This window comes from Hippopotamus amphibius, chromosome 17, assembly GCF_030028045.1.
Source record: "Hippopotamus amphibius kiboko isolate mHipAmp2 chromosome 17, mHipAmp2.hap2, whole genome shotgun sequence".
Lineage (NCBI taxonomy): Eukaryota > Metazoa > Chordata > Mammalia > Artiodactyla > Hippopotamidae > Hippopotamus > Hippopotamus amphibius.
This window is the reverse complement of record NC_080202.1, coordinates 16,682,502-16,705,294: the sequence shown is the minus strand read 5'-3', so window position 1 is coordinate 16,705,294 and position 22,793 is coordinate 16,682,502. Positions and strand designations below refer to the sequence as shown.

The window sequence follows — 22,793 nt, the reverse complement described above, 5'->3', positions numbered from 1 at the left end:
AATGAATGACCCAATGAGTTGACCCTGACCCCCTTGGCTGGGGAAGGGAAAGGTAAGGCAGGGGTGGGCACTGATGAGCAGCAACTCTCCCACCTCTAAGAAAAACACCACACTGGAGCCATTGGCTGCAAAACCAACGTCTCATCCCCTCTACAGAGTGGGGAGCCCTAACCTTGAAAGGTGAAGAAGTTGCTTCTTAAGGATCCACCCCCATTCCCTCCAAATGGCTCCAAGTCAGAAAGAAACCAGGGAAATGGGCCCCTGACGAGGCACTAAGCTTACGGAGGCCAGCTCACTGCGAGGGCTCCCTGAAGAAGCCGCCTTTCTCCTTTCTTTCTCCCCAGTCTCTCCTGGAGCCCAGATGCCTCCCCTAAACCCATCCGCATCTTTTGGCTAAGACGGGGATGGGGGGGCCCCAGCCACAGCTGCGGGAAAGGCACACCCACCTGATGTTGCCGTTGTTGGTGGCGTAACGCACGTGTCTGCAGATGTGCTCGAACATTTCCTGGGCTGTGGAACAGCTCCGGGCATCGAAGACCTGCATGCAGCCCACCCAGACCACGCCCGTCAAGGACCGTGAGGACAGAGGCCTCAGGGCTGATCACAAGCTAAGTCACAGGGATGGAGGCAGTGGCCCAAATCCTCACCACCAGAACGCCCCAGAGGGGTGCACCCTCCTCTCTGCCCCTCATGCTGTCTCTGCTCTCCTGGGGGAGCCCAGCCGCCCCCACTTGGAAGACCCTATCAACACCCAACCCCTAGGAAAATCTGATCCTCAAGCACCATGAATCAGGATTCCCACAGCCTAGCTGCTTTACACAGTACACACAGCCTCCAGCACATTTGATTACAGCCAGAGCTGGTTCCACTGGCATTTCTCATCTATTCATCTGTTCAAGTACTTTCACTATTATCCAGCAATAAACACAAACACGGCCTAGGAGGCTAGGATAAAGAATATGTTTTCTAAAAGCCAAGAATTCAGTCCAGGTAAACAACCAAGGCCTCAGCAATGATGATAGCGAGGTCATTTGTCGGTGTTTAGTCTCCCAAATTTAACACAAGAGAGAAAGATCGGCTAGAAATCCTGGTGCTGAGATCGGATTCTAAGCTCCGGGGTGGTGGCGGTGAATCTCAATTTCAGGGATGGGGACAGAGAACCGGGGAAGCCCCGGGCATAGCTCAGCGGGCTGTTGGGAGCCACCTGCTCAGGGCCCGCCCGCCTCCCAGCTTCCTCTCCCGCTCTGTCTAGGGCAGTCCACCTGCAGGTTGGACCACTGGATCCTCCCAATGCAGCGGGGTGCGTTGCGCCAGGCCTGCTTGGTGGCGAAGATGAGCTCATCTCCCGTCAGCTGGTAGGTTCCTGTTGTTTCTATCTCCTTTGTTACCGCTTCCACCCTGGCCAGATGTTGCTCTATTTTTGCCCTGGGGGACAGGAAGTCATCAGGAAGATCAACAATCAGATGGCCTTAAATGGAGACTGATTCAATCCACAGAAGCAGGAACTGAATTAGGACACCAGGAGGGCAAGAAGTCTCTCAGGGAGACTGTCCCTTCCCGGTCTCTCCATGAGCCAGCTTCATGGCCTGCGACCAGGGCCCTGAGCTCAGAAGGGCCCCACGCTGGGTTTAATGCTCTGCTCTCACTGTCTTGAATTCTTAATCATGTGTGAACAGGAAGGCATGTTTTTATCTTCACACTGGGTCCTGCAAGTTACATAGCTGGTCCTGATCCCACCGGCACCCTCGTTGTTTCCAGGAGCTTTTCCCCTAATCATATTCATCTCAGCAAGGAGTGCAATGCTTCTCAGACACTTGCAAGACGCAGCCCCGCATCCCTCAAGCCACAGCCCCATCCTGCCTCTTGGCCAGGGGAGCACCTGTCCGCCCTCCCCTGGCTACGAGATGAGTCAGTCCCTCCCACAGCAGCTTCTGTGCACTGAGTACCCACTATGAGCCAGTTACTGGGCAAAGCCACCCACAGTCAGGGTCCCGTTGAGGCTGTGAGGGAGGCATTTTTGTGTCCTTTTTTATAATCGGCGTATCTGGAAGTTTAAGTACCAGCCCAGGAACAAAGAGCAAACTCAGGACTCAGACTCAGGTGACCCTGATGCCAAGCCCAGGCTTCTACCTTCCACCCTAGGGGGGGACTGCAAGCCCAGAGATGTGGAGGGCCCGCCCACACTTCTCTGGTCAGGCCCAGACGGGGACCCACTCTCAGGACTCAGCCTGCAGGGCCCCAGGGCCGCTCAGGGAGGAGCCCTCCACCGTGTGGTCCAACGTCACGGGCTCTCTACAGTGAGCTTTCTCAACCCCCGCGTTGCTCAGCCAGCTACCCCATATGAGATTTCCAAACTGGCTTCTCCCCTCCCTTCTCAGGCTTCAGAAATATCCTACAGCCAGGAAGGTTTTCACACACACACACACACACACACACACACACACACACACACACACACACACACACACACACACAGAGCAACCTTGAGATTTCCAATCAGCACCAAAGACATTTGAAATTGCAACAAGCAAAACTATTTAAGGAATGAACTCCTGATTAAGGACAGCGGACAGCTCAAGACAAAACGGCCCTTCTGTGGATGAAGAGGGTCTCGACAACGCTTCCTTGATTGAAAAAAAAAAACTCAAAGACAAAACACTTGGCGCTATTTATCTTCAAGGACACTCCTGGCATAAGGACCTGCTGGGTGAGGTTGAGGCTGCTCCCCTCCTCCCCACCCCCGCCTCTGCCGGCAGCAACCCCCCCACAAACAAAGCTTCCAGCAACATTCCCCACTCTGCATCCAAGCAGGAAAACAGTAGCCACCACCAGAACACTGATGCTTCCAACATACTCGCTGGTGTTAACATGTGACTATGTAAGAAAATATTATGTTACGTTTTCACCCAATTCCTTTAGAGTTTTACATTTTGCCACTCTTTTCAAGTAGGCACATTTCTGAGGCACTAAAATGCTATGATGTCTATTAATTCTGACCAAAAGGGAGTGGCTTTTGGCATCGGTGAACTGACTTTGAACAGAACATTCAGCAAGTTACAATTTCTAACCGTGCAATCCTTCCCTCACGAAAGACGGCGCCAACCCAGGTGTCCCTGCCTTTGGCTGCTAGTGTGACTGTGGGGATGAGCCGCCATCTGTCACTCACACCCCCAGGACCTCTGGGGGGGGTCCAAGGCATGGACTTGTGACTGTGAGAAATGGAACTTTTTCCCTCTGTGAGAAGCAAATGGGTTTGAACAGACAGCAAGAGCAGCCCTGTCGCTTCCCTGGGCTAACCGCCCCCGCCTCCCCCCAACTGCCTTCCATTCACCATCAGGACCCCACCTTCCCAGGTCCAGCACGGGGTCGGAAGCTTCAGAGTCAAAGAACTGGATGCTAGAACACTGAGGTTTAAAGCAGGGGCTCTGGCTCAAACTGCCTGGGTGCAAATCCCAGCTCTGGGACTTGAGAACGTGTGACTTTGAGCAAGTTACATCTCCTCCATTGGGCTTCGGTTTCCTTGTCTGTAGAGCGGGGAGGATAATAAAGGTACCACAGAGTCATGGTGAGCCTTACGTTTGAGGCAGGGCCCAGAACATACCTAGTGCTCAGTTAATGTCGGCATCCACATGGTGGTCCAGTGAAGCCCATGGAGAAAAGTCCTAGACCCTGAAAAGCTCGTTAATTAACAACCGAGCTGAAAGCCCAAGGATCTTGGACCTCCCAGTGACAAAGCACTTCTGCAGAGGTTCTATTTACACAGCACACACAGCAGCAACCCGCTGACACGGTTCTCAGACTGCTTGTGTGTCAGAATTGCCTCGGGGGCTTTTAAAGAACATGGGTGTCCACCCCTCCGCACTTTCCGAGATGCTGATGCCCTCGGCCCAGGGGACCCTGGCGTCAGTATTTTGCAAGGTCCTTAACAGCGACCATTGTGAAGCCAGGGTTGAGGATCACGGCCCCAGAAGATAAGGGCCTCTTTCATAGACTCAAGGTCCCTTCCAGCTCAGACATCACGGGTCAGGGCAGAGGAGACGTGGCCTCACCAGGAGCCACTCTTTCTGCCATGGAGGAGTGGGTCCTAGGGTACTTCTGTGGCTCAGTTCGTGTGGTTAAGTGCTGCGTGGGGCTGCATTGTAAAAGCCACACTCCCCTCCCAGCCCATAAAACAGCAAATCCATTTCCTCAGCCATTCTGTCTTATAATCCCTTTGTGCATTTTTATTTTAAAGATATAAATGGACCTAAATTAATAGCCATATATTTCATGAAACTCCGGAATATAGATCCCCACAGAGTACAGTACAAAGGGCTCTCTCCAAATCAGGTGGCCTGAATTCTAGCTGGGACTGAACTCTAGCTGTCACTGGGCTTCCTGGCTCACACTTGGAGGTGGGGGGCTTGGCTAGGTGGTCTCCGAGGTTCTTTCTATCTCAAATATTTCATAATGAAAGGTTGTGCATATCAACTCATGACTTTGTGCCAGGACGCTGTTCCAAACTTCTTTAATCCTTGCAACAATCGTATGAGCCAGGTTTTATCATGACACTGCTTTGACCTGTGAGGAGGCTGAGGCACACAGAGGCTAAACAGATTTCCCCAGGATACAGGACCAGCAGGATTCAAACTCAAACAGTTACGCACCTGACCCACACTTTCGACTGCTACTGCCACTCCTCTTTGTCTTACAGTTTTGAGAACCTACCCAGGGTCTTTTCCCTGAAAAACTATGTTTTAGCCCTGGGTCCGTTGCAAATCTGGGAAGGAAAGGGGTCTGGGGTCCGAGGGAAATGGCAGGAGACAGGAGAGCTCAGGGGAAGGGGTGGCAGCTATGCTGCGGGAAGCGAGCCTTACTCTTTGAAGGAGCCATAATACTGGTTGACGAATTCGATAGCTTGAGGTAGAAGCTCGTCTGGGGGGGTAGGCTTGTCCCTGGGTCCTATGGTCAAACTTTTGGGGTTCATAATGGCTCCCAGGCACGACCTGGACTTGCAAGCGAGATCCTGGGAAAAGAGAAGTGGTGGTGAGGTTGGCTGCCTGGCCCCTCAGTGCAGGCGTTGCCGGCCATCCTCCTCCAGGGCCAGCTCTCCCGGCCACCTCCCTCCACTCTGGTGGCTCCAGCTCCCTGACGCCCCTCTCCACCTCTGTGGCACCTCCTCCTTGGGGTCTACCAGGCTTTCCCCCCACCCATATCTCCTCTCCTCTGAACCCGTGACTGTGAGCTGGGGCTGCTCCCACCACCCTGGACTCAGTCTCTGGCCCTGCCCCCGAGCCAGCCCCAGACCCAGAGCAAAGTCAGCAGCTCAATTCCTGGGAACATCTCAACTACCTTCTCATTTACAGAGGCTGACATGACTCCTCAGGACAAACTATTGCTGTTCAGCCAAAATGAATTGAGAAGGTGCAAATCCCAAAGTCAGGGGATGACACAGAAAAAATACTTGAAGAAAGTACACCCAAAGGTTAACAGTGGTCATTTCTGGAAGGTGTGGGAAAATGACTCTGCTTTCATGGCCTTGAGATTTTCAATTCTTTCCCACTTTGCAACCACAGAACGCATTCTAAAGTTAGAATAAGAAACAAGATAACAAGGATCTTTAAGGGACACTTAATCCAACTACTCACTGGATACTTGAACCCCTGTCCAACCTCCCTATCAAATAGCACTTGAATCCTTCTAGTGACAGGGAGCTCACTACCTCCTGATGTAGTTCAGTCTAGTTTGGGGAAGTTCTGTTAGAAAATTCTCCCTGATTCAATGCTGAAATCTGTCTCTCTGAGAAAGAATCAATTTGTTCCTGTAATTGTTTATCTCACCTTCCAGATTACCCATCATTCACTGAGGAGTTAACAGGGAGGTGGCATCATTTACTTTCTACTGTAATTTGTGAGAAACAAGAGTCTCTGTTCCCAGTACCCTTTGCCCAAGCTGATGCCTGTCTGGTTTGCCCAGGGGGGACATCTGTTTGATTCATTAAGGACCTTGATGGCTCCGCTGACTTGGGACAAAGGTGGTTCTCCCGGAAGCCCCAGACTTCTCACCCCTTTGGCCTTGTGGTGAAGTGTGTCTTGGAAAGTCATCCCGCTGCCCCAGTTTTTGATCCTCACATGCCGTGGGCAGGCCGATAAGGGTGCATCCGGCTGGACCAAGGATTCTGGAGACTGCTAAGAGGGAGCGAAAAACAGGGATTTCCAAATGCCTCCAACCCCAGGACTCCACAGGTCTCTCCCAGGCCCCAGGCCCTGCTTGGGCTTTGGGTGTGTGGGGAGCTATGGGTGGGTACACAGGTCTGGGTGTCAGTCCACGTCCCTCCTCCCTTTCCGGCAGCCAGGCCACCTGGGCCAGAGCCTGCTATGAGCTCCAGGTGCCTGGGCCACTGGCCAGGCTTCTCTCCTCATCCAGGGCACTGCCAAAAGCTCCCTCAGGGGAACTGCCACAGGGGGAACTAAGGTTAGACAGGACAGAGATTACTGTCACAGCCATGACTCCTGTGAGCAGAAATCGGGACAAGGAAGAAATGTATCACTGCCTTCCCCGGAGGCATTTAAGAATATGAAAGCCAGTTCTCTGCCCACCTCTCGGGAACACTTAAGGGCCAGAGCACTTAGAGCAGATGCGACCAGTGGGCTAGAGGCTGGGGCCGGGGCCGGAGGCTCAGTGGCTAAGTTCAGGATTATTTCTGGGCGTCTTACTCCGGCTGCACGAGCGGTCTGCCCTCTCCCAGGCCTGCCAGCCCACCCAGGCAAGTCACCACTCCTGATCACCGTGGTTCACCCCGCTCTCCCAAAGCTCTTCCTCACCCCCGCCCGTGTCCCCGGGTCCCTACTCACTGCCCAGACCCCAGCTTCCACCAGGCTGCTCTGCCTGGGCCAGGGAGGAAGGGGCTTCCCACACCGAGTGACGCACTGACCTTTGCCGTCCCCGTGAGGGGCTGGGGAGACTCATTCCGGTGCTTGCCGAGGCTGTGACATTTGGGGTCATCCTGTGTCACTGGACTGCAAGAGGAAACAGCTATCATGAGATGGGATATCTGAGAGCAGAGAGGGACCCCAGAGTCCCCTCTGCCAGCCCCTCATTTGACGGAGGGGGGAGCGAGGTCCAGAGGGTGGGAATGAACGTCATGGTTTCCAGTCAACGTGGTGGGGGAGGCAGCTGGCCCATCTAGTCTCTGCACAGTCACCTCCCTCCTTCCTCCTCTTCTGCCCTTGCTTGCCCCCCTACAAAGCCCAAGAGTCAAGAGGGGAGCTGAGACAGAGCTGATGGCCCAAGGGTGACCCACAGAAGCTCTGTGAAGGTGCCCCCCTCAAAAGCCGAGTACAAACATAGTACCAGGCTGAGCTGGCAGAGAATGGCTCTTTCTACCCTCCCCTCCAGGACTGCCCACCGCTCACTTCCTCTTTGGGACTTACGCTTTTTTATTCAAAGCACTTGACTTATCTTGGTTTATTTATTCTACATTTTTATTATGGAAACTGTTAAACATACACAATTAGAGAGAAGAGTGTAATACACCCCTATGAGCTCTCACCCAGATTCAACCCAATTAAACAATTATCAACCCACGGCCAATTCTGTTTCCACGTTATTCTCCCGGTCCCCGCTGTCATTTTAAAGCAAGTCTGAGATGGCATGTCATCCATAAATGTCTCAGTATTTCTGGAAGATAAGGACACTTTAAATATATATATATATTGGTTATATTTGTTTGAGAACAACACATTTAAAAGAATCTAGCCAATCCTTTGAAGAGGATGAAGCCCTAACAGTCTGAAGTCACTCAGAAACCATTGGTTCTGGTTTGGGATTTCAGGTTCGCTCTCCCGGTAAATGCTACAGAGAACAGAAGATAGGTGAGCACCTGTCCAATGGTCACACCCCACGCATTCCTCCTCCTGGGGCAAATCTCACTATGGGGCATCTCAGTAAGAAAGCTTCTTGTGTCCCATGTTCTTTGCAGTATTTTCTGGGGTGTGTACACATCCAAAGGGAAAGGCAGTTAGAGAGCACTACAAAGGTAGCTCATTTCCCACCTTATACACATCTGTGATGTCGGAAAATGACAAATGAGCATGTGCTGCTTTTGTTACTGGAAAAAGTAATGACCATTTATATTAGCATTATATAATTCATACACTATATAGTCGCATTATATGATTTATAACTATAAAGAGATAGTGTCCCTTTTAGAGAAAGTAAGTATGTATCAGAAAGCACCTTCCATCTGAATCAAGTGATTCAGCAGCCCTATAAGGCGCCCTTCACTGGTCTGGTCTGGTGTGCCCCACCAGATAAAAGCCAACATAGGGTGATCTGGACATTCAGAACAGGTAAGCCATGGTTGAGCAGTCATCACGGGGCTGCTTAAATGGGAAGACGCTTTGAGACTGGGGTCCTCAGGGAGGCAATGCCTTACTGCTCTTCTCAAGCTTTTACCATCACCCCTCACCCCCAAGCCCCATCATTCTTATTCTTATTTTCTCATTTACTTCTGGCCATAGAACCGGAGAATCTGAGAAGCTTACCGGTCCACAGTAACTTTTAGATTGAGAAACAATGTCTTTGTTCACTTAGCATAACTATTGCTCCCAGATATTATTAAAGAGCTACCTAAAACATCCACTCTACAGATGGACCATAGTGAGCCTGACCCCACTGCCTGTGCCTGGATATTTAGGTCGTGTCCAGTGTCTCCACTATTACAAATAACGCCTCAAACCGTATACATGGTCTGATGCTGGCTCGTGTGTGTGTGTGTGTGTGTGTGTGTGTGTGTACAAAGCATAGAGAAACACCTGGTGGGACATGCTAGTAAATATTAACAGTGACTAGCATTAATTGATAAGATCCAGATGATGTGAATTTTCTTTATTCTTATCTGCATTTTCCAACTTTTTTCAGCGACTATGAATTCCTTTCATAATTGGGATTTTTTTTTTATTTGAAAAAAGAATATACAAAGCTATGCACACAGTCCCTTCTCCCCTAGTAAGTGGATTTCTTTGGGTTAGCTGCTGGAAGACCGGGTGCCCAGAAGCCGGGTGAGCATATTAAGGTTCTGGATACTTATGGCCAAATTATTGCATCGTCCATCCAGACACGTGCAATTTGGCTAAACCCACAGTTGTGCTTGGTCCTGCTTGGTCCTTCATGGGAACAGGGACACTTAAGGACCTGCCATCAAAAGGAGGGCTGGAGTGTGGCTCTCGCTCAGACGCAGCACTGTCCACCAGCGCCTGAGTGACAGGACGCTGAGGTCCGAGCTGCAGTCCGTGGCTCTTTGGGGGTTGATTCCCCTGCGGTCCCCACTCCTCCACACGCGCCCACCTCTCCATACACCAAGGGTCGGGGGCGGGGAGGCGCTCCGGGAAATGGATCTTAATTGTAAAACAAGAACCTCTTTGCTCTCTTAACCCTGTCTATCTTAAAGGGTGTTGCAGCCCCAGTGCTGAAAAATCTAGAAAGCTCCCAAGTGCCAAAACAACCACAGTTCGTGCTCCAGCCCCCACGGACGCCTCTCGGGGGTGCCTGTGGGGTTTCCCTGGGTCTTTTGTGGCTACTAAGTTGCAACCTCTTAAGCGTTCTAAACCAGGAAAACCCTTTAAGTAAATCCTCATCGGAATCCTACAGAGCCAATATTCCAATCCTCCTATTTTCCCCGGAAAACCGAGGCTCAGAGAGGGTCAGTGCGCGCCAGGGTTCGAGCCGGGGCCCCGCGCGGTGCCGCCCGCTTCCCTCCCAGAGCGGACCCCGGCCCGGCGGAGTACCTGGCTCGGCGGGGGCCGCAGGCGGGCTGCGGCCGCAGGATCCTGCGGAGGAGCCGGCAGAGTCGGGGCCGGGCGGCCTCGCACGCCGCGCCCAGCCCCTCGCGCATGGCCCCGGCGTGGGCGCAGCTCGGAGGGCACCCCGCGCCCCTCCGCGCGCCCTCTTTATCGCATCCGGACCCCGCAGGCCCCGCCCCGGGGCGGAGAGAGCCGGAGAAGCGGCCTGACTCGGAGAAGCGGCCCGACTCGGCTTCACCCCGAGCCTGGACCCGGGCCAGGGTGTCCGCTCCGCAGGCAGCCGCCTCTTCCCTGGCGTCTGCAGGGAAGTCTGCTTTCTGGAAGCCACTGGACTTTCTGTGGGCTGAGCTCCCGGGGCAGGTATGGCCTGCCTTGGGTTTGTTACTCCCCACGAAGTAACAGTAACGATCATAATAACTCCCATTGTATGGTGCTTTATAGTTTACAAAGCAAATTTTCCTGTCGTTTCATCTGTCCCTCACTAAATCCAGTCAAGAAGGCAATTCGATGTTGTTATCCCCCACTTGACTGAGAAGGAAGCCAGACAGAAGTCCAGAGAAGTTAGCCAGACAGAAGTCCAGAGAAGTTAAGGATCTTGCTTAAGACCACACAGTAGCCCCAGAGCCTCAGCCCAAGCTCTCTCACCATACAAGGATGCCCTAGGAAGTGCTATTTCTTTCCTGCATGTTCAGTGCAATTCCAGGAAAGAAGCGCCCCAAAAGGTCAGCGCTGGGGGTGACTTTTAGTGGGAGACAGGGTGGGCGGGCAGTTGGACCAGGAGCCCCCTCAGGTCCCTTCCAGGCTCCTGGTCCTTATTACTTGGAAGGCACAGCCACTGACTGTGTTCCATCTGTACCGTTGCTTCTTACACTGGGAGCAGGATAACTCCTAGGGTCCAGGCAGGGACAGGGCAGCAGCCTTGACCCCAGAGTACAGGGAGCCCTGCTGCACATACTTCAGCATATTTAATACTAAACCCAAATTAACATGGAATGGAAGAGGGTACATATTTATTCTGAGCCAACAGCAGCTCAGCTTGACTTTGTCCCAAATTCCATTTATTTTCACCGAGATGTTCCCAACATTTGCCTTTGTCTCTAAAACACAGACATATGCCCCACGTTCACTTCCTAATCATTTGTTTACATAAAACACAGAACCATTACTCACGTATAAAGTTCTCGGTCTTATTACACCTGAATGGATTTTAAAATGACTTTTCAAAATCAAAACGTATTAATTGGCTCCCACTGCTTTCAGGATAAAATCCCCTTTGTACTGCTGCTTCCTCTTCCAGTAACACCCTCCCCACCCCCACCCCCGCTCCGCTGTAGGTGCAGTCCAGCTGTGCCAACCTCCTCTCTAAAGCCCTCTGCCCACTCCCACTGCTCCCCCCCCCGCCCACTACAGCTAGGCAAGGCCCCCTGGATCTATCTCCAGAATAGATCCCAGTGCCCCGAATTCTCCTGTAACCTCCTGTCTACGACTCTGTTCCCCCACCCCAATTTATAAGACTCTTTTAACGTCCTAATTTTTGTGTATTCTTGCCCAAACCAGGGAGAAAGGTGTCATTTCCCGCATTCCCTCCCTAACAGCGAAAACTGGGTCTCTTTTCTCTGTCCCTTTCTCAGCCCAGCACACAGCAGGCCCTCAGGGAGAGTCCATATAGTGTAGAGGTTATGAGTTTGGACTTGGTTCTGTCAACTATAAATTGGAACTTGCCATCTGCCTGTACAAGGACTAAATCACATTGTGCTGCTACTGCTACTGACCTTCCACATCCCTTGAAGGGAATTCAGGGTGGAGACCAGGCATGAGGCAGTCTGTGCTCTGGAGGATGGGCAGAACAGGTCTTCAGACAGTTAGATGTCTTCAAGAGCTGAGTTTATGAGCCCAACCCTTGCATCCCCTCATATCTAGAAAAGCACTAAATCCCTACATGGTGACGTCTACTCCTCGTGACTAGCAGAAACCCCTTTACCAAAAAAAATGTATTTGATTGCATGTACTCCTCCTTTATCAAGAATACATATCTACTAATCTTCCCTCCTGCCTCTTTGGAACAGTTTCTCAGAGAGGTCTGGGATGCTGTCTCCCAGGTTGCCGTCCTCATTTTGCCCCAAATAAACTCAACGCGCAACTCTCACCTTGTGCATTGTTTTTAAGTTGACAGTTTTGGCGACCACGAATAAGGGACCTGGAGTGGACTTCTCTCCTTCACCTGAACTCTACGAGGAACTGGAGCCATGCTACCAGCAGAGACCCCGTGAGCCCACCCGCCTCCTCAGGGAGTCCAGACAAATTTGGGTAATCTCTCCTGGTTCTCGGATCTCCCGTATTGGTTGATGATCCTGAGTTTTATTTGGCGGTATAGCAGGTACCTGCCTCCTCCCAGTTGAAAAATACTGGGGTGGGGGTGGGGGGGCTGGTTGAAAAATACCAGGGAAATACCCACCCAGCAGATAAATACTGGGTGGGGCTCGACTGAAAGATACCAGGGAATAGCCACCCAGGTGAAAGATCTTGGGGGGCCTGGCTGAAAGATACCAGGGTTTGCTCAGTTGTAGGAGTCTGGTCTTGGCTGAGTGGTTAGATAAGAGGCTGATCTGACTCCCTTCCTCAGTTCAGCTGCCTTAATTGAATTTGTCAGAATAAAAGTGAAGATATTACATGAAAGCTTTGCTCTGAAGACAAGGGACAAGACTCCTCCCAGCCAGTACGGCTCTCTCAGGCGACTGAGGGATTTATGGGAGCGGTGGAGGCATAGTCCTCATACCGTGCAGTGGTCCCATAGGGAAACCCACTCATTAATTAAAATACTTGCTCGCCGGGGGTTGCAAAATAAGAATTGGCCATTCAGTTATCAGAGCACCTGTGGTGGTCTTAGACTACCAAAGGGAGGACCAAGGCACGTAAGAGAGCTAAAACGACTCTGGGGTGATGCCTAGAGGAGTTAAGCTCACAAGCAGCACACTGGCCCACCACACAATTTCACTAGCGTTTTTTATCCCAGACAAATTCGACTTTAAAATAGGAAATAGAGCCTCTCACAGAAACATGGGGTGTCAGAAGGCCAGCCTCTTTCTAACACCCCAGCCAGGTTTATGTATGTACAAAAACTTATACTTGCAAGTACCTACTTAATTGGGAAAGTTAATACTAAGAGAGATCTCAACCTAAAATGACCAAACTGGGGTTCTTTTGATATTCCAAAAAAATATTTTGCGTGCACAGTTAGAAGGAAAAAACAGACTGAATAGAATGCTTACTTTGATTGTTATCCAGAAGCTTCTAAAAGAGGAAATCATAGAGTAACTTCTTTGCAGAAGACCAACAATTAATTACTTGAAACTATATCAGACCAGCTTTTCAAAACCATTTAAGAAAAAAAAAAGGAAAAGGGGTAATCTATGAAAATTATGAACCTTCAATTGCATCAGTTAAGTACACAATACCAGTTGAAGGTTTAATTGACCCCATTTAATTCCCAACCAGTAGAAAAAGCTAGCTTGAAAAAAAAATTCTCTGCAGAATTATAACTCTAAGGGAATAAGTCCTATTAGGGAGAATATGATTTTCTCCCCCTCTTGCCTTGAGACCAGAGCTCTCAGGAACAAATATCTTATCTAAACCATCTCTAATTCCTGAGATTGAAAAAGAAAAAAAACTGGAAGAAGCCCTTTAAATTTTTCTTATTCCAGCTGTTTATAAACTAGTGATTTTTTGTATTGTGATATCTAATTCACGACTAAGTTTGGAAAATGAAGCTTTGAGTTCGTGTCTGTCTGGATATATGTATGTTTCAGTGTGTGTCTTTGTTTTTAGATATTATTGTCGAGGTTAATTTGTAAATTAGCTCTATTAGATTGGCTTAAGAAAAAATAGGTACTTACAAATCGAACAATTCTAAAGTACAAGAGAAATTAAGCTAAATAAATTTCAGGTTCACGTGAACTGGGAAATATTTAGTATCAAATTAATAGCTGGTATTGTTTGTTGATCTAATTGTGGCTCCAAAAATAATCCCAAATCCACCAATTCTTTTACCACTCCCAAAACCTTTCCTATTTATCTTAAGAGGCTTGAGGATATTAAACAAAAGGGAAACAAAGTCATCTTAGGAGGAACTTGCTTTTACCTTTGAGATGCAAATGTCCTATCTGGTCATCTCAGGAACCCTTATCTCTGCCATCTTTTAGTACAATTTAAAAAAAAAAAAAAAGAGGGTAAAATAACTTAGAACTTGACTTGTCAAGGATAAATAGAAATCTTAAGTGTCTTTCCTGTAAACAGTAGTAAAAGGGTTTAGCCATCTAGATAGGTGACCTCTAGATAGGTGACCTCGATTTGTTCTATCTGCTAGAAGCCAATTTGAATCCAACCCCTTGTGACTGATGGCTTTTATGTTGTACCTGACTCAGTGCTGAAATTTTGGAATGAGAACTATGAGGCCTCTGTGTTTGTTTGTGTGTTCACACGTATCTATATGTTCACTGTAGGTGTATGGTATTGCCAAAAACAAATTCATAGAAGAGCTCTAATTGGCTTTAAAAAAATTAATTAAAGTCTTATAAATACTCAGAAATAGAAAATAATCTGGCCAGAATGAATTTCAAGTTCATGACATCTGGAGAATTCAGTACTAAACTGATATCTGGTATTGAAGATGGCTTAAGCTTGTTGGTTTGATTAATATAGACATGTTTTAGAGTCATCAACATTAAGTATAATTTTATATAAATTTTTATTGTGCCTAGGTGTAATATAAGCTAAACAAAATCTTGTTATATCTGTTACAAATTTGTCAGCAAGGAAAGTAACTTGATGTGAAGAAACTTCTAAGGAAAGAAAATGTAAATGAGATAAGAGCTTTTAGATAAACTCTGTTAAGAAGAATTATGCTTTAGGAATATCTACCTAAAAATAGTCTCCCTAGATTCTGGTAACTTGAAATTCTGGAATTGCCCTAAATTAAGTGATGAAAGCTTATTGACTAGTTAGATCATTCCCAAATAAAATAAGATACTGAAACATTAATTACTGAGCATTAGCTTCCTTTTACAGAGAAACAAAAGGGTATTTAGGACTATTGATGAATTTGTTTGGTGCCACATTCTGTAAAGAAAGCAAATGTTTTTAGAAAATATCACTGGTATTTATGTTCACTGATCTACAGAATGCTGTCACAAAGGACAGTTAGTGGTTGCTTAAGGAAAGTAGGATGTGTGTTCTCAGTAAAGGAGGCCTGAAGAATGGAATTACATTTTATTAAGGGAAAAGAAAGTAGGCCTGACCTACAGGTGACTGTTTTCTGAATGGGAAATAAAGTAATGATACAGAAAGTGATAAGAAGGTTTGTGGAAAGTGGACCCTGAGAAAAGAGTTTTGTGCATGATCAGGACTGACTAAGTTTAGATAAATTAAGTTGAGTAAATTAATTTTAAAAGTAAGCTGGCACAAAACTTGAATTCGGCTTTTCTCTCTGTTAAGAGGACAAATTTTCTTAAAATACTGAACTGCCTTTTGATAACAGATGTTGTTTCCCTACCTTTTAAGTGATCTGTTCTTGTTACTTTGGCTAAGTGAATAACTATTGTTTCACAGTGACCTGTGAGCCTATCTGACTGAGTATTCTAAACCCTTTTTGGGTATTTTTGACAAAACTTTCTAAAATAAATTCTGATGAAGTCCTTTGGACCTCTAGCTAACTTTGGGATGCTTCAAAGGGCCCCTAAAACGTCCCAAAGAGAGATATAAATTAGGTTCATTTGGTACATTAAGCTAAACGGGAAGTATTGTCAAATGAATAATAAATCTTAGATTTTAGTGCATGGTAATTGTCATTAATATAGATATTATAGAAACTATATGGAGTTCCTAAAAATTCTGATATGTTCTGGTAAAATGTTATCAGTCATAATTCTAGTTATTATCTTAAAGCGTTTGTCAGAACAGTAACCAAATTTGTCAATTGACATTGCAATCAGGTTTTAAACGCGCCTTCTTAAGCCTTATGTCATTATAGACAATTACGGTTTTATTCTGATGCCTTTGCAAAAATGCTACCTCTTCAAGAAGATTTACAGAAAGGACTTTTAGATAAATACATGTTTCTGACTTTCAGACCGTGGGTAAGAAGGTGAAGAATCCTGATGAGAAAACTGATGGCTTCATAGGCTGTTAACAAAAGGGATAAGTTACCTAGGACTGAGTAAACTGGTGACTATGGTTATAAATTTTATGGTTTCTATCTGAAAAATTACTGGTTGAAATCTGTGTTTTCCAGGTGTAGGGAAAACCTTCCCTTCAAACTAATTATGATTTACAATAATTTGGTAAATTATGCATTTGTAACCAGGATTGAAACATTTATCTTTTCTATCTGTTCCCTCCAAACATTGGAAACTGTTAGGTTCCCAGCAGCTTTATCGGATAAATTAGAAAGGCTACCTAACTAACAGGTATAGAAAACTCAAGGTATTTTGGGAATCTTGAAAAGGGAGGAATTCACCTACATCTGTTAGGTAAAGATCTGTGGTAAGCCCAAGCCCTTGGCGTGGCTTTCCTAGCCCTAAGAGATCTTTTAAAAAAAGTCCAGTCTGAGACTCCTTATAAAAGTTTCAAAAAAGCAAAAAGCCTATATGATCAATTATAGTTACATAAATTATCAGGCCAAGTTTCTTTTGAGACCAGACTTATTTTGCAAACATATTAGTCTTAATTTGGTTATATTTGATAAAAATGAGGGTAATTTTAGAGACAAAAAGATTATGTTTCAATGAATATTAAGTGTCAGTTTTGCTGATGGAAGTCTGTATTTACTAAGATTCACTCCCTGGATAGTTCCTTGCTGTTACTCTATATTAATGTAAAGTGCAACTGAGTTTTTAAAAGGACATTCTAAGTTTGTTTCTAAAGCTTATCTCAGTAATCTATCTTTAGATGAAAATCAGATGCCCCACAGCCCACAACCAGGGGATTATCCATACTAAAAAGGACATAATTTAAAAGAAAATCTCCAACCTAGACGGAAGGACACTTACCAGAGGAGAAACTACACTCACACCAGGATGAGAACAAGCCAACATCAGAAGCAGACAGCTAGCCCAAGATGCTGAACCTGACTTGTATGAGCATTTATAATGTTTTTCTATCATGGGCACAATCCTATGCTAATTTAAAAAATCAATCCAATTGTTGGGTTTGTGGCCAATTACCTATGACTAGTACTTTTGGGTTGCCTTGGTGGATTTCTCCCCTCCAAGGCTCTAATTGGATGGCCCTTAGGAAATTTACTCTAGAGAAAGAGAAAAAAAAATTATAGTCCTGTTCGGGGGATCCTCTCACCTGGCCAATTAATAATACCTGCTCTGACCCTGGCCATGAATTCAAATTTTCTTTTAAGGTTACTCAGGCTCAATCAGAATGACAGCTAAGTCTCAAACAAAAACAGTTACCTCTTGTCTATGAAAGGGAAACTTCCCACAATTATGGGATGGATTTATGTGGTTAACACCAGGCTATGATCATTTAAGTTTAAGAACACCTCTATGTTGGAAACAATTAAATCATACTAAGGATGATCTGCCCGGTAACATCAGGAAATTGGGCTGGTGCCTTGTGAACAATGCCTACATGTTATTACCCTTAGAGACAGTGATTGGTGTGGAACTGACTGAGTCGGATGACCAGAGATTCACTGGGTTGCACCTAATGTAACTCATTGGATTTGTGGTACTAATTTATGGCCTTGGCTTCCACTGGGATGGGTAGGAAGATGTACCCTAAGATTCCCATGGACTCAAGGTCATGTATGCAACAAATTAGAGACCACTGGCACGAGCTCATGGGTCAAGAGATCTGTGTTCTGCTGGTATGACCATTAGCAGCTGTTTTTGCCATATCTAGCCACATCAAAGCTGTAACAAAATTCACTCAACAAGCCTTAAATGATAGTAACCAGGCTATTAGCCTATTGAATTCTGAGCTGTGATGAAGAAAGCGGTGGTATAAAACCACATGGCCCCCAACATCCTTACAGCATCTCAGAGAGACACCTATGCCATACTTCAAACTGAATGTTGTGTTTTCATACTTGATGAATCCTCTAATGTAACACATTTAATGAAACATATAAATAATCAGATTTCTGCCTTAAGCGACCCATTCCCAAGTCTTGACCTCTTCAAAAACTGGTTTGGCGTGAGAAGCTCTTGGCTTAAATATTTACTTGTAACTCTATTAATGTTATTAGCTATATTGTATTTTGCCTGTTTCACAAAATTGTTGTTTCTTGTATTACCAAACGTCTGACTGAACTGCCAACAAAAATAATGATGACTGGGCTACTTGAAGCTGTTGATCAAATATATAGTTCTGTATGTGATCAATGATTGTAATAGTGTAACTCTGGGTATGGGAAGATGCAACAAGATGGAATTTTTCCTGCACCGTAACAGATTAGGAATACAGGTGGTCCAGAGAGCTTTGACTTTTGTTGAAAAGACCTAGCCCAGTACTGGCACATTGAGTGGCCTATCGGCAAAATCTTCATCAGACCTAGGAATGAGCCTTCCTAGCACCATGGACGAAATGGTCACGAAATGCCTCCCAAAGCATGGTCAAATTTATGACCATGGGGCGCCCTGTCAACTATAAATTGGAACTTGCCATCTGCCTGTACAAGGACTAAATCACTTTGTGCTGCTACTGCTACTGACCTTCCACATCCCCTGAAGGGAATTCAGGGTGGAGACCAGGCATGAGGCACGCTGTGCTCTGGAGGATGGGCAGAACAGGTCTTCAGACAGTTAGATGTCTTCAAGAGCTGAGTTTATGAGCCCAACCCTTGCATCCCCTCATATCTAGAAAAGCACTAAATCCCTACATGGTGACGTCTGCTCCTCGTGACTAGCAGAAACCCCTTTACTAAAAAAAATGTGTTTGATTGCATGTACTCCTCCTTTACCAAGAATACATATCTACTCATCTTCCCTCCTGCCTCCTTGGAACAGTTTCTCAGAGCTGTCTGGGATGCTGTCTCCCGGGTTGCCGTCCTCATTTTGCCCCAAATAAACTCAACGCGCAACTCTCACCTTGTGCATTTTTTTTAAGTCGACAGTTCAGACCTCAGCTTTAGCACTTTCCAGATGTTAACCTCAAGTTTAAGTCACGCAACCTTGTAAAATAAGGCTAATGATAGTTCCTGCCTCATTACTGACAGTAATAAGGACTTTATAAACATTATCTGTTCTTATTAGCTGCTGCGTATGCAATGAATAAGTGGATCAATTTATTATTTACTTAATTGATAAACAGAAGGGCTTCACCGACAGCCCCATGACCCCCCAGCACAGCAGCAGAGGAGTAGCCCTCAGCGGATCATTGTTAATGGACTGCAACATGCCTAAAAGCAGGGCAGCCAGTGCTGTGGTCATCAGCCAGGCTGCCCGGGTTTGACTCCTGGCTCTATTTGCTCACTGTGAGATCTCAAAAATTACTTAAACTTTCTAGCCTTCAGTGTCCTCATTGCTACAGTAGGAAGAAAACAAAAGTTCCTTCCTCGTTGATTGTTGGGAGGATTGTTAAATAAATTGATGTGTGGTATTTTCTCTCAATCACCTTGAATATCTGATCTGGGCCCTTCTGCTAGTCCGGCCCAGCCCAGCTTAAAAAGTTGGGGTATGTCAGCTGGTTTGCCTCAGGGGAACCTACAGCTCAGGTCTCCTCCATGGTCCAAAAACACAAGACAGTGCTAGTGGAGGGTCTGGGATTCAAGGCTGAAGGCTGTAGGCCACACTGCAAGGGCTAAGGGAGGAGGGGGATCCAGGATGATCTTGGACGATAGGGGATGGTTTGGCTCTGGATGAACCAAGGGAGGAATGGGCCATGTACAGGCACTGAGGAACTGAGGAAGGCCTGGCTGGGCAGGTGAAGGTGATCATCATACAGAACCCTGCAGTCAAGCCTCAGTGTGGTAACAGGCAATGGGGAGCCAGTGCAGACTCTAGAGCAAGAGCATGACTTGCTAGAAGTCCAGCTGGAGTGAGAGAGGTCGGAGCCAGTGTGGGGGCTGCAGTCAGGGGAGGCCAACTAGCCAGGGCTGCAGCCACGAGGTGAAGAGAAGGAAGGGATAACCAAGAAAAGTCAAAGCAGTTTCCTGGGGTTCAGACCCTCCAGAGACCCCAGGAGGAGCGATGACCAGCTGCTGTCAGTCTGCAGCATTTGAGTCGAGAGTGCCAGGAGGACATCTGGAGGCCGCCCAACCCTGCATTCTCATCTCTTGGTCTCTTGCCCACCCCAGCCCAGACCGCCTGGGTTCAAACGTTCTCTCCTCTAGTTCAGCCCGCACGCTCTACCTGGACCATCTTGCTCAGGAATCAACACTGGCTCCCCGTTGCCAAGCGGAGAAAATCCAGATCCCCTGCTCTGCATTCAAACCCTCCTGCTCCGACCTGGCCTCTCCTATCCCAGCCCCCATCCCCACCCCGGGCCCCAGCACAGTCACGTTGGCTTCTGTCTCTGAGTCTTGCCCACACTGCCCCCTCCCTGGGCCGTCTTTGCATTCTGCGCGCCCTTTCAAGTCCACACAGAGCCACTCGCTCCTGTGAAGCTCCTAGAGCGGACTCTTAGATGTTGCTCCACCTCGTCCTACCGCCAACAGCAGTAACAGCGCTGACAGCGGCAACAGATGCCGTTTATGGAGCGCTGACTCCCTGCCAGGCACACGGCTCAGTTGTTTACATGTGAAAACTCCTATAATCTCCCACCACAACCCCAGGAAATTGGCATTCCTACCCTCTTCTTACAGATGAGGAAATTGAACCTTGAGGCCAGGGGACTCGCCAAAGGTCACAGGGCTATTAAGTAGTAAAGTCTCCTGCTTATCCCCAAGCCCTTGCTCTTACGCTGCTTTTCGGGGTTGCCCAGCTGCCCGCCTGCAGGAAGCGCCCTTCCCGCTGTAGTCCGGGGAAAGCCTCCTCTGGGGCTGTGGGGTGGCCCCGTGTGGGTTGGGTTTGATTCGGGCTGTAGTGTTATCACAGGTGGACTTATCTTTCTGCTGGAGTAAGCCTCAACCTCTAGTCCCAGGCCATGAGCTCTCCCGGCTCTGGCAGCCTGTCCACTGATTGGCAGGCTGGCCTTCTAATTCTCTCGGTTCTACCTCATGCTTGCCTCTCCTACAAGGTGCAAGGGGGTGGAAGAAGTTCCAGCTCTGTCATTACCAGTCAGGTGACTTTGGGGAAAGTCACACCACTCTTATGTAAAGCTTCTGTTTCCTTAACTTGTAAAATGAGACAATAGCTCGCACTTCACAGAGCCCCAGTGAAGGTCAGCTGAGCAGCAACACCTGGGAAGTGGCCTAGATGGCCCTGGCCCAAAGTGAGTGCTCAGTGAGCTATAATAAACCCTCGTACTTATGGAGTGCCTGCTCTGTATGGGCACACTGCTGATTGCTCTACACGCCCACTATCATTTCATCCTCAAAATGCTACAAGATAGGTTGCATTGGTTCCCCAGGCTGCAGGTGAGAACATCTGAGGCTCAGAGAGGTTCACCTGCCCTAGGTCACGCAGCTGATGAGAGACAGCTCAGAGCCAGCACAGGGATTGGGTACAGTTTGTCTAACATCCTGGCAACCTTCACCAGGTTGATATTCAAAATTCCTAACCACCGGTGAGGCATGCGCACTGGCGAATCAGAAGGGACATTGGCCAGGACGCCGCCCCCCGCCCCCCCAGTTCTAACCACTTGGCTCTACTGCCTTCCATTCTCAAGTCAGGTATTCCATATCCCCTTCCCATATTCTCCCCCCAGGACTGTGCCATGGCCCTTCCGTCTTCACACAGTGTCAGGTGCAATGAGCTTCCCCAATAAACAGCAGCTGCATCTAAACAGGGACATCCAAGAAGCATCTGGTGAGAGCAGACCTCCGGTGAGAAGCCAGGAGCAGACAGGAATTCTGCGTTGGCAGAGCGGGGAATGGAAACCCAGAGGAGAGAGCAGGAGGTGGAAGCAGGGAAGAGCTTACCTGGAGGGAAGCTGGTGGGCTTTCTCCACGTTGTTGTTGATGTCCTTTTCCTCGCTCAAGTTAAACTTGCAGGATCTGGACTTGAACAGAAACTGCCAGGGACAGGCCATTTCTGCAGTTTTGCAAAGCACGTCACTTCTCTGGATTTAAACTCAGAGGTTCTTCTCTGTGGGCTGAAGGAGGTGGAGACCGTGACGGGAGGTTGAGGAAGGGTTTACAGAACTGGCCCTTCTCGATATGGTTAGTTTACTCAAGAGTCAGTACAGAGGCTCAGGTAAGTCTCCAACAGCCACTTCATCAGGGCTTTGCAACCTCTGTTGCTGTTTTGGGGTTGCCTGTGAGGATCCTATGGACTTGAATTCTACAGAGCCACATAACTATCTAAAGGAAAAACACGTAGCTCAGTAAGGACAAAGCACAGACCCTGTGAGCCTCCCGAATGGGACCTGCTGGCCCACCTGACCAGGCAAGCTTCATTGCTGACCCGAGGCAAGGTGGGAGGAGCCTGCTGGTCATTGAAATATGGACACCTCTGCTGGGCCCTGCAGGATCTGATTAGCAACTGTCGCTGGGGAAAGCATTCAAGGAGCAGCTACCTTAAATGTTTTCAGATTAGCAGCTGTTGTCAATGCTGCCATCCGCTCCTTTTTTATTATAGGGCAGGGATAATTTGTGGGGAAAAAAATGCACTCAATTCTAAATATTTGAGATCATCTCCTTTAAACAAAACAAAACAAAACAAACAAAACAAAAGACATAAGTGGAGGCCCAGGACTGGTCTGGGCTTGTCCCCAGCATACCTCCTCCATGGAAAAAGCCTTTGCGTTGGGAGGAAGTGTGCTGATGATGTAGTCCGTGTAAGAATCCTAGGGCCTCCCAAGTCTGGGTTCAAATCCTAGCTTTACTAGTGATGTGACCTGGGCCACATTATTTAAAAGACTCATTTCTTCTTCCCTAGAATGGGCTTAATAATAGTCATCTTA

At 47.6% G+C, this 22,793-nt stretch overlaps 1 protein-coding gene across 1 annotated transcript in view; it reads right to left on the bottom strand.

Annotated features, from left to right (window-relative positions):
* Window positions 1–21,920, bottom strand: part of NOS2 (nitric oxide synthase 2) — a 42,866-nt gene extending 20,946 nt beyond the window's left edge. Inside the window, exons 1-6 of the mRNA XM_057715605.1 lie at window positions 21,811–21,920; window positions 6,914–6,998; window positions 6,045–6,167; window positions 4,857–5,005; window positions 1,263–1,425; window positions 447–538 (exon numbers count right to left, since the gene is read on the bottom strand). Of these exons, the coding sequence (XP_057571588.1) occupies window positions 447–538; window positions 1,263–1,425; window positions 4,857–5,005; window positions 6,045–6,167; window positions 6,914–6,998; window positions 21,811–21,920 (722 nt within the window). The remainder of the gene's footprint in view (window positions 1–446; window positions 539–1,262; window positions 1,426–4,856; window positions 5,006–6,044; window positions 6,168–6,913; window positions 6,999–21,810) is intronic.
* Between the last annotated feature and the right edge of the window lie 873 nt (window positions 21,921–22,793).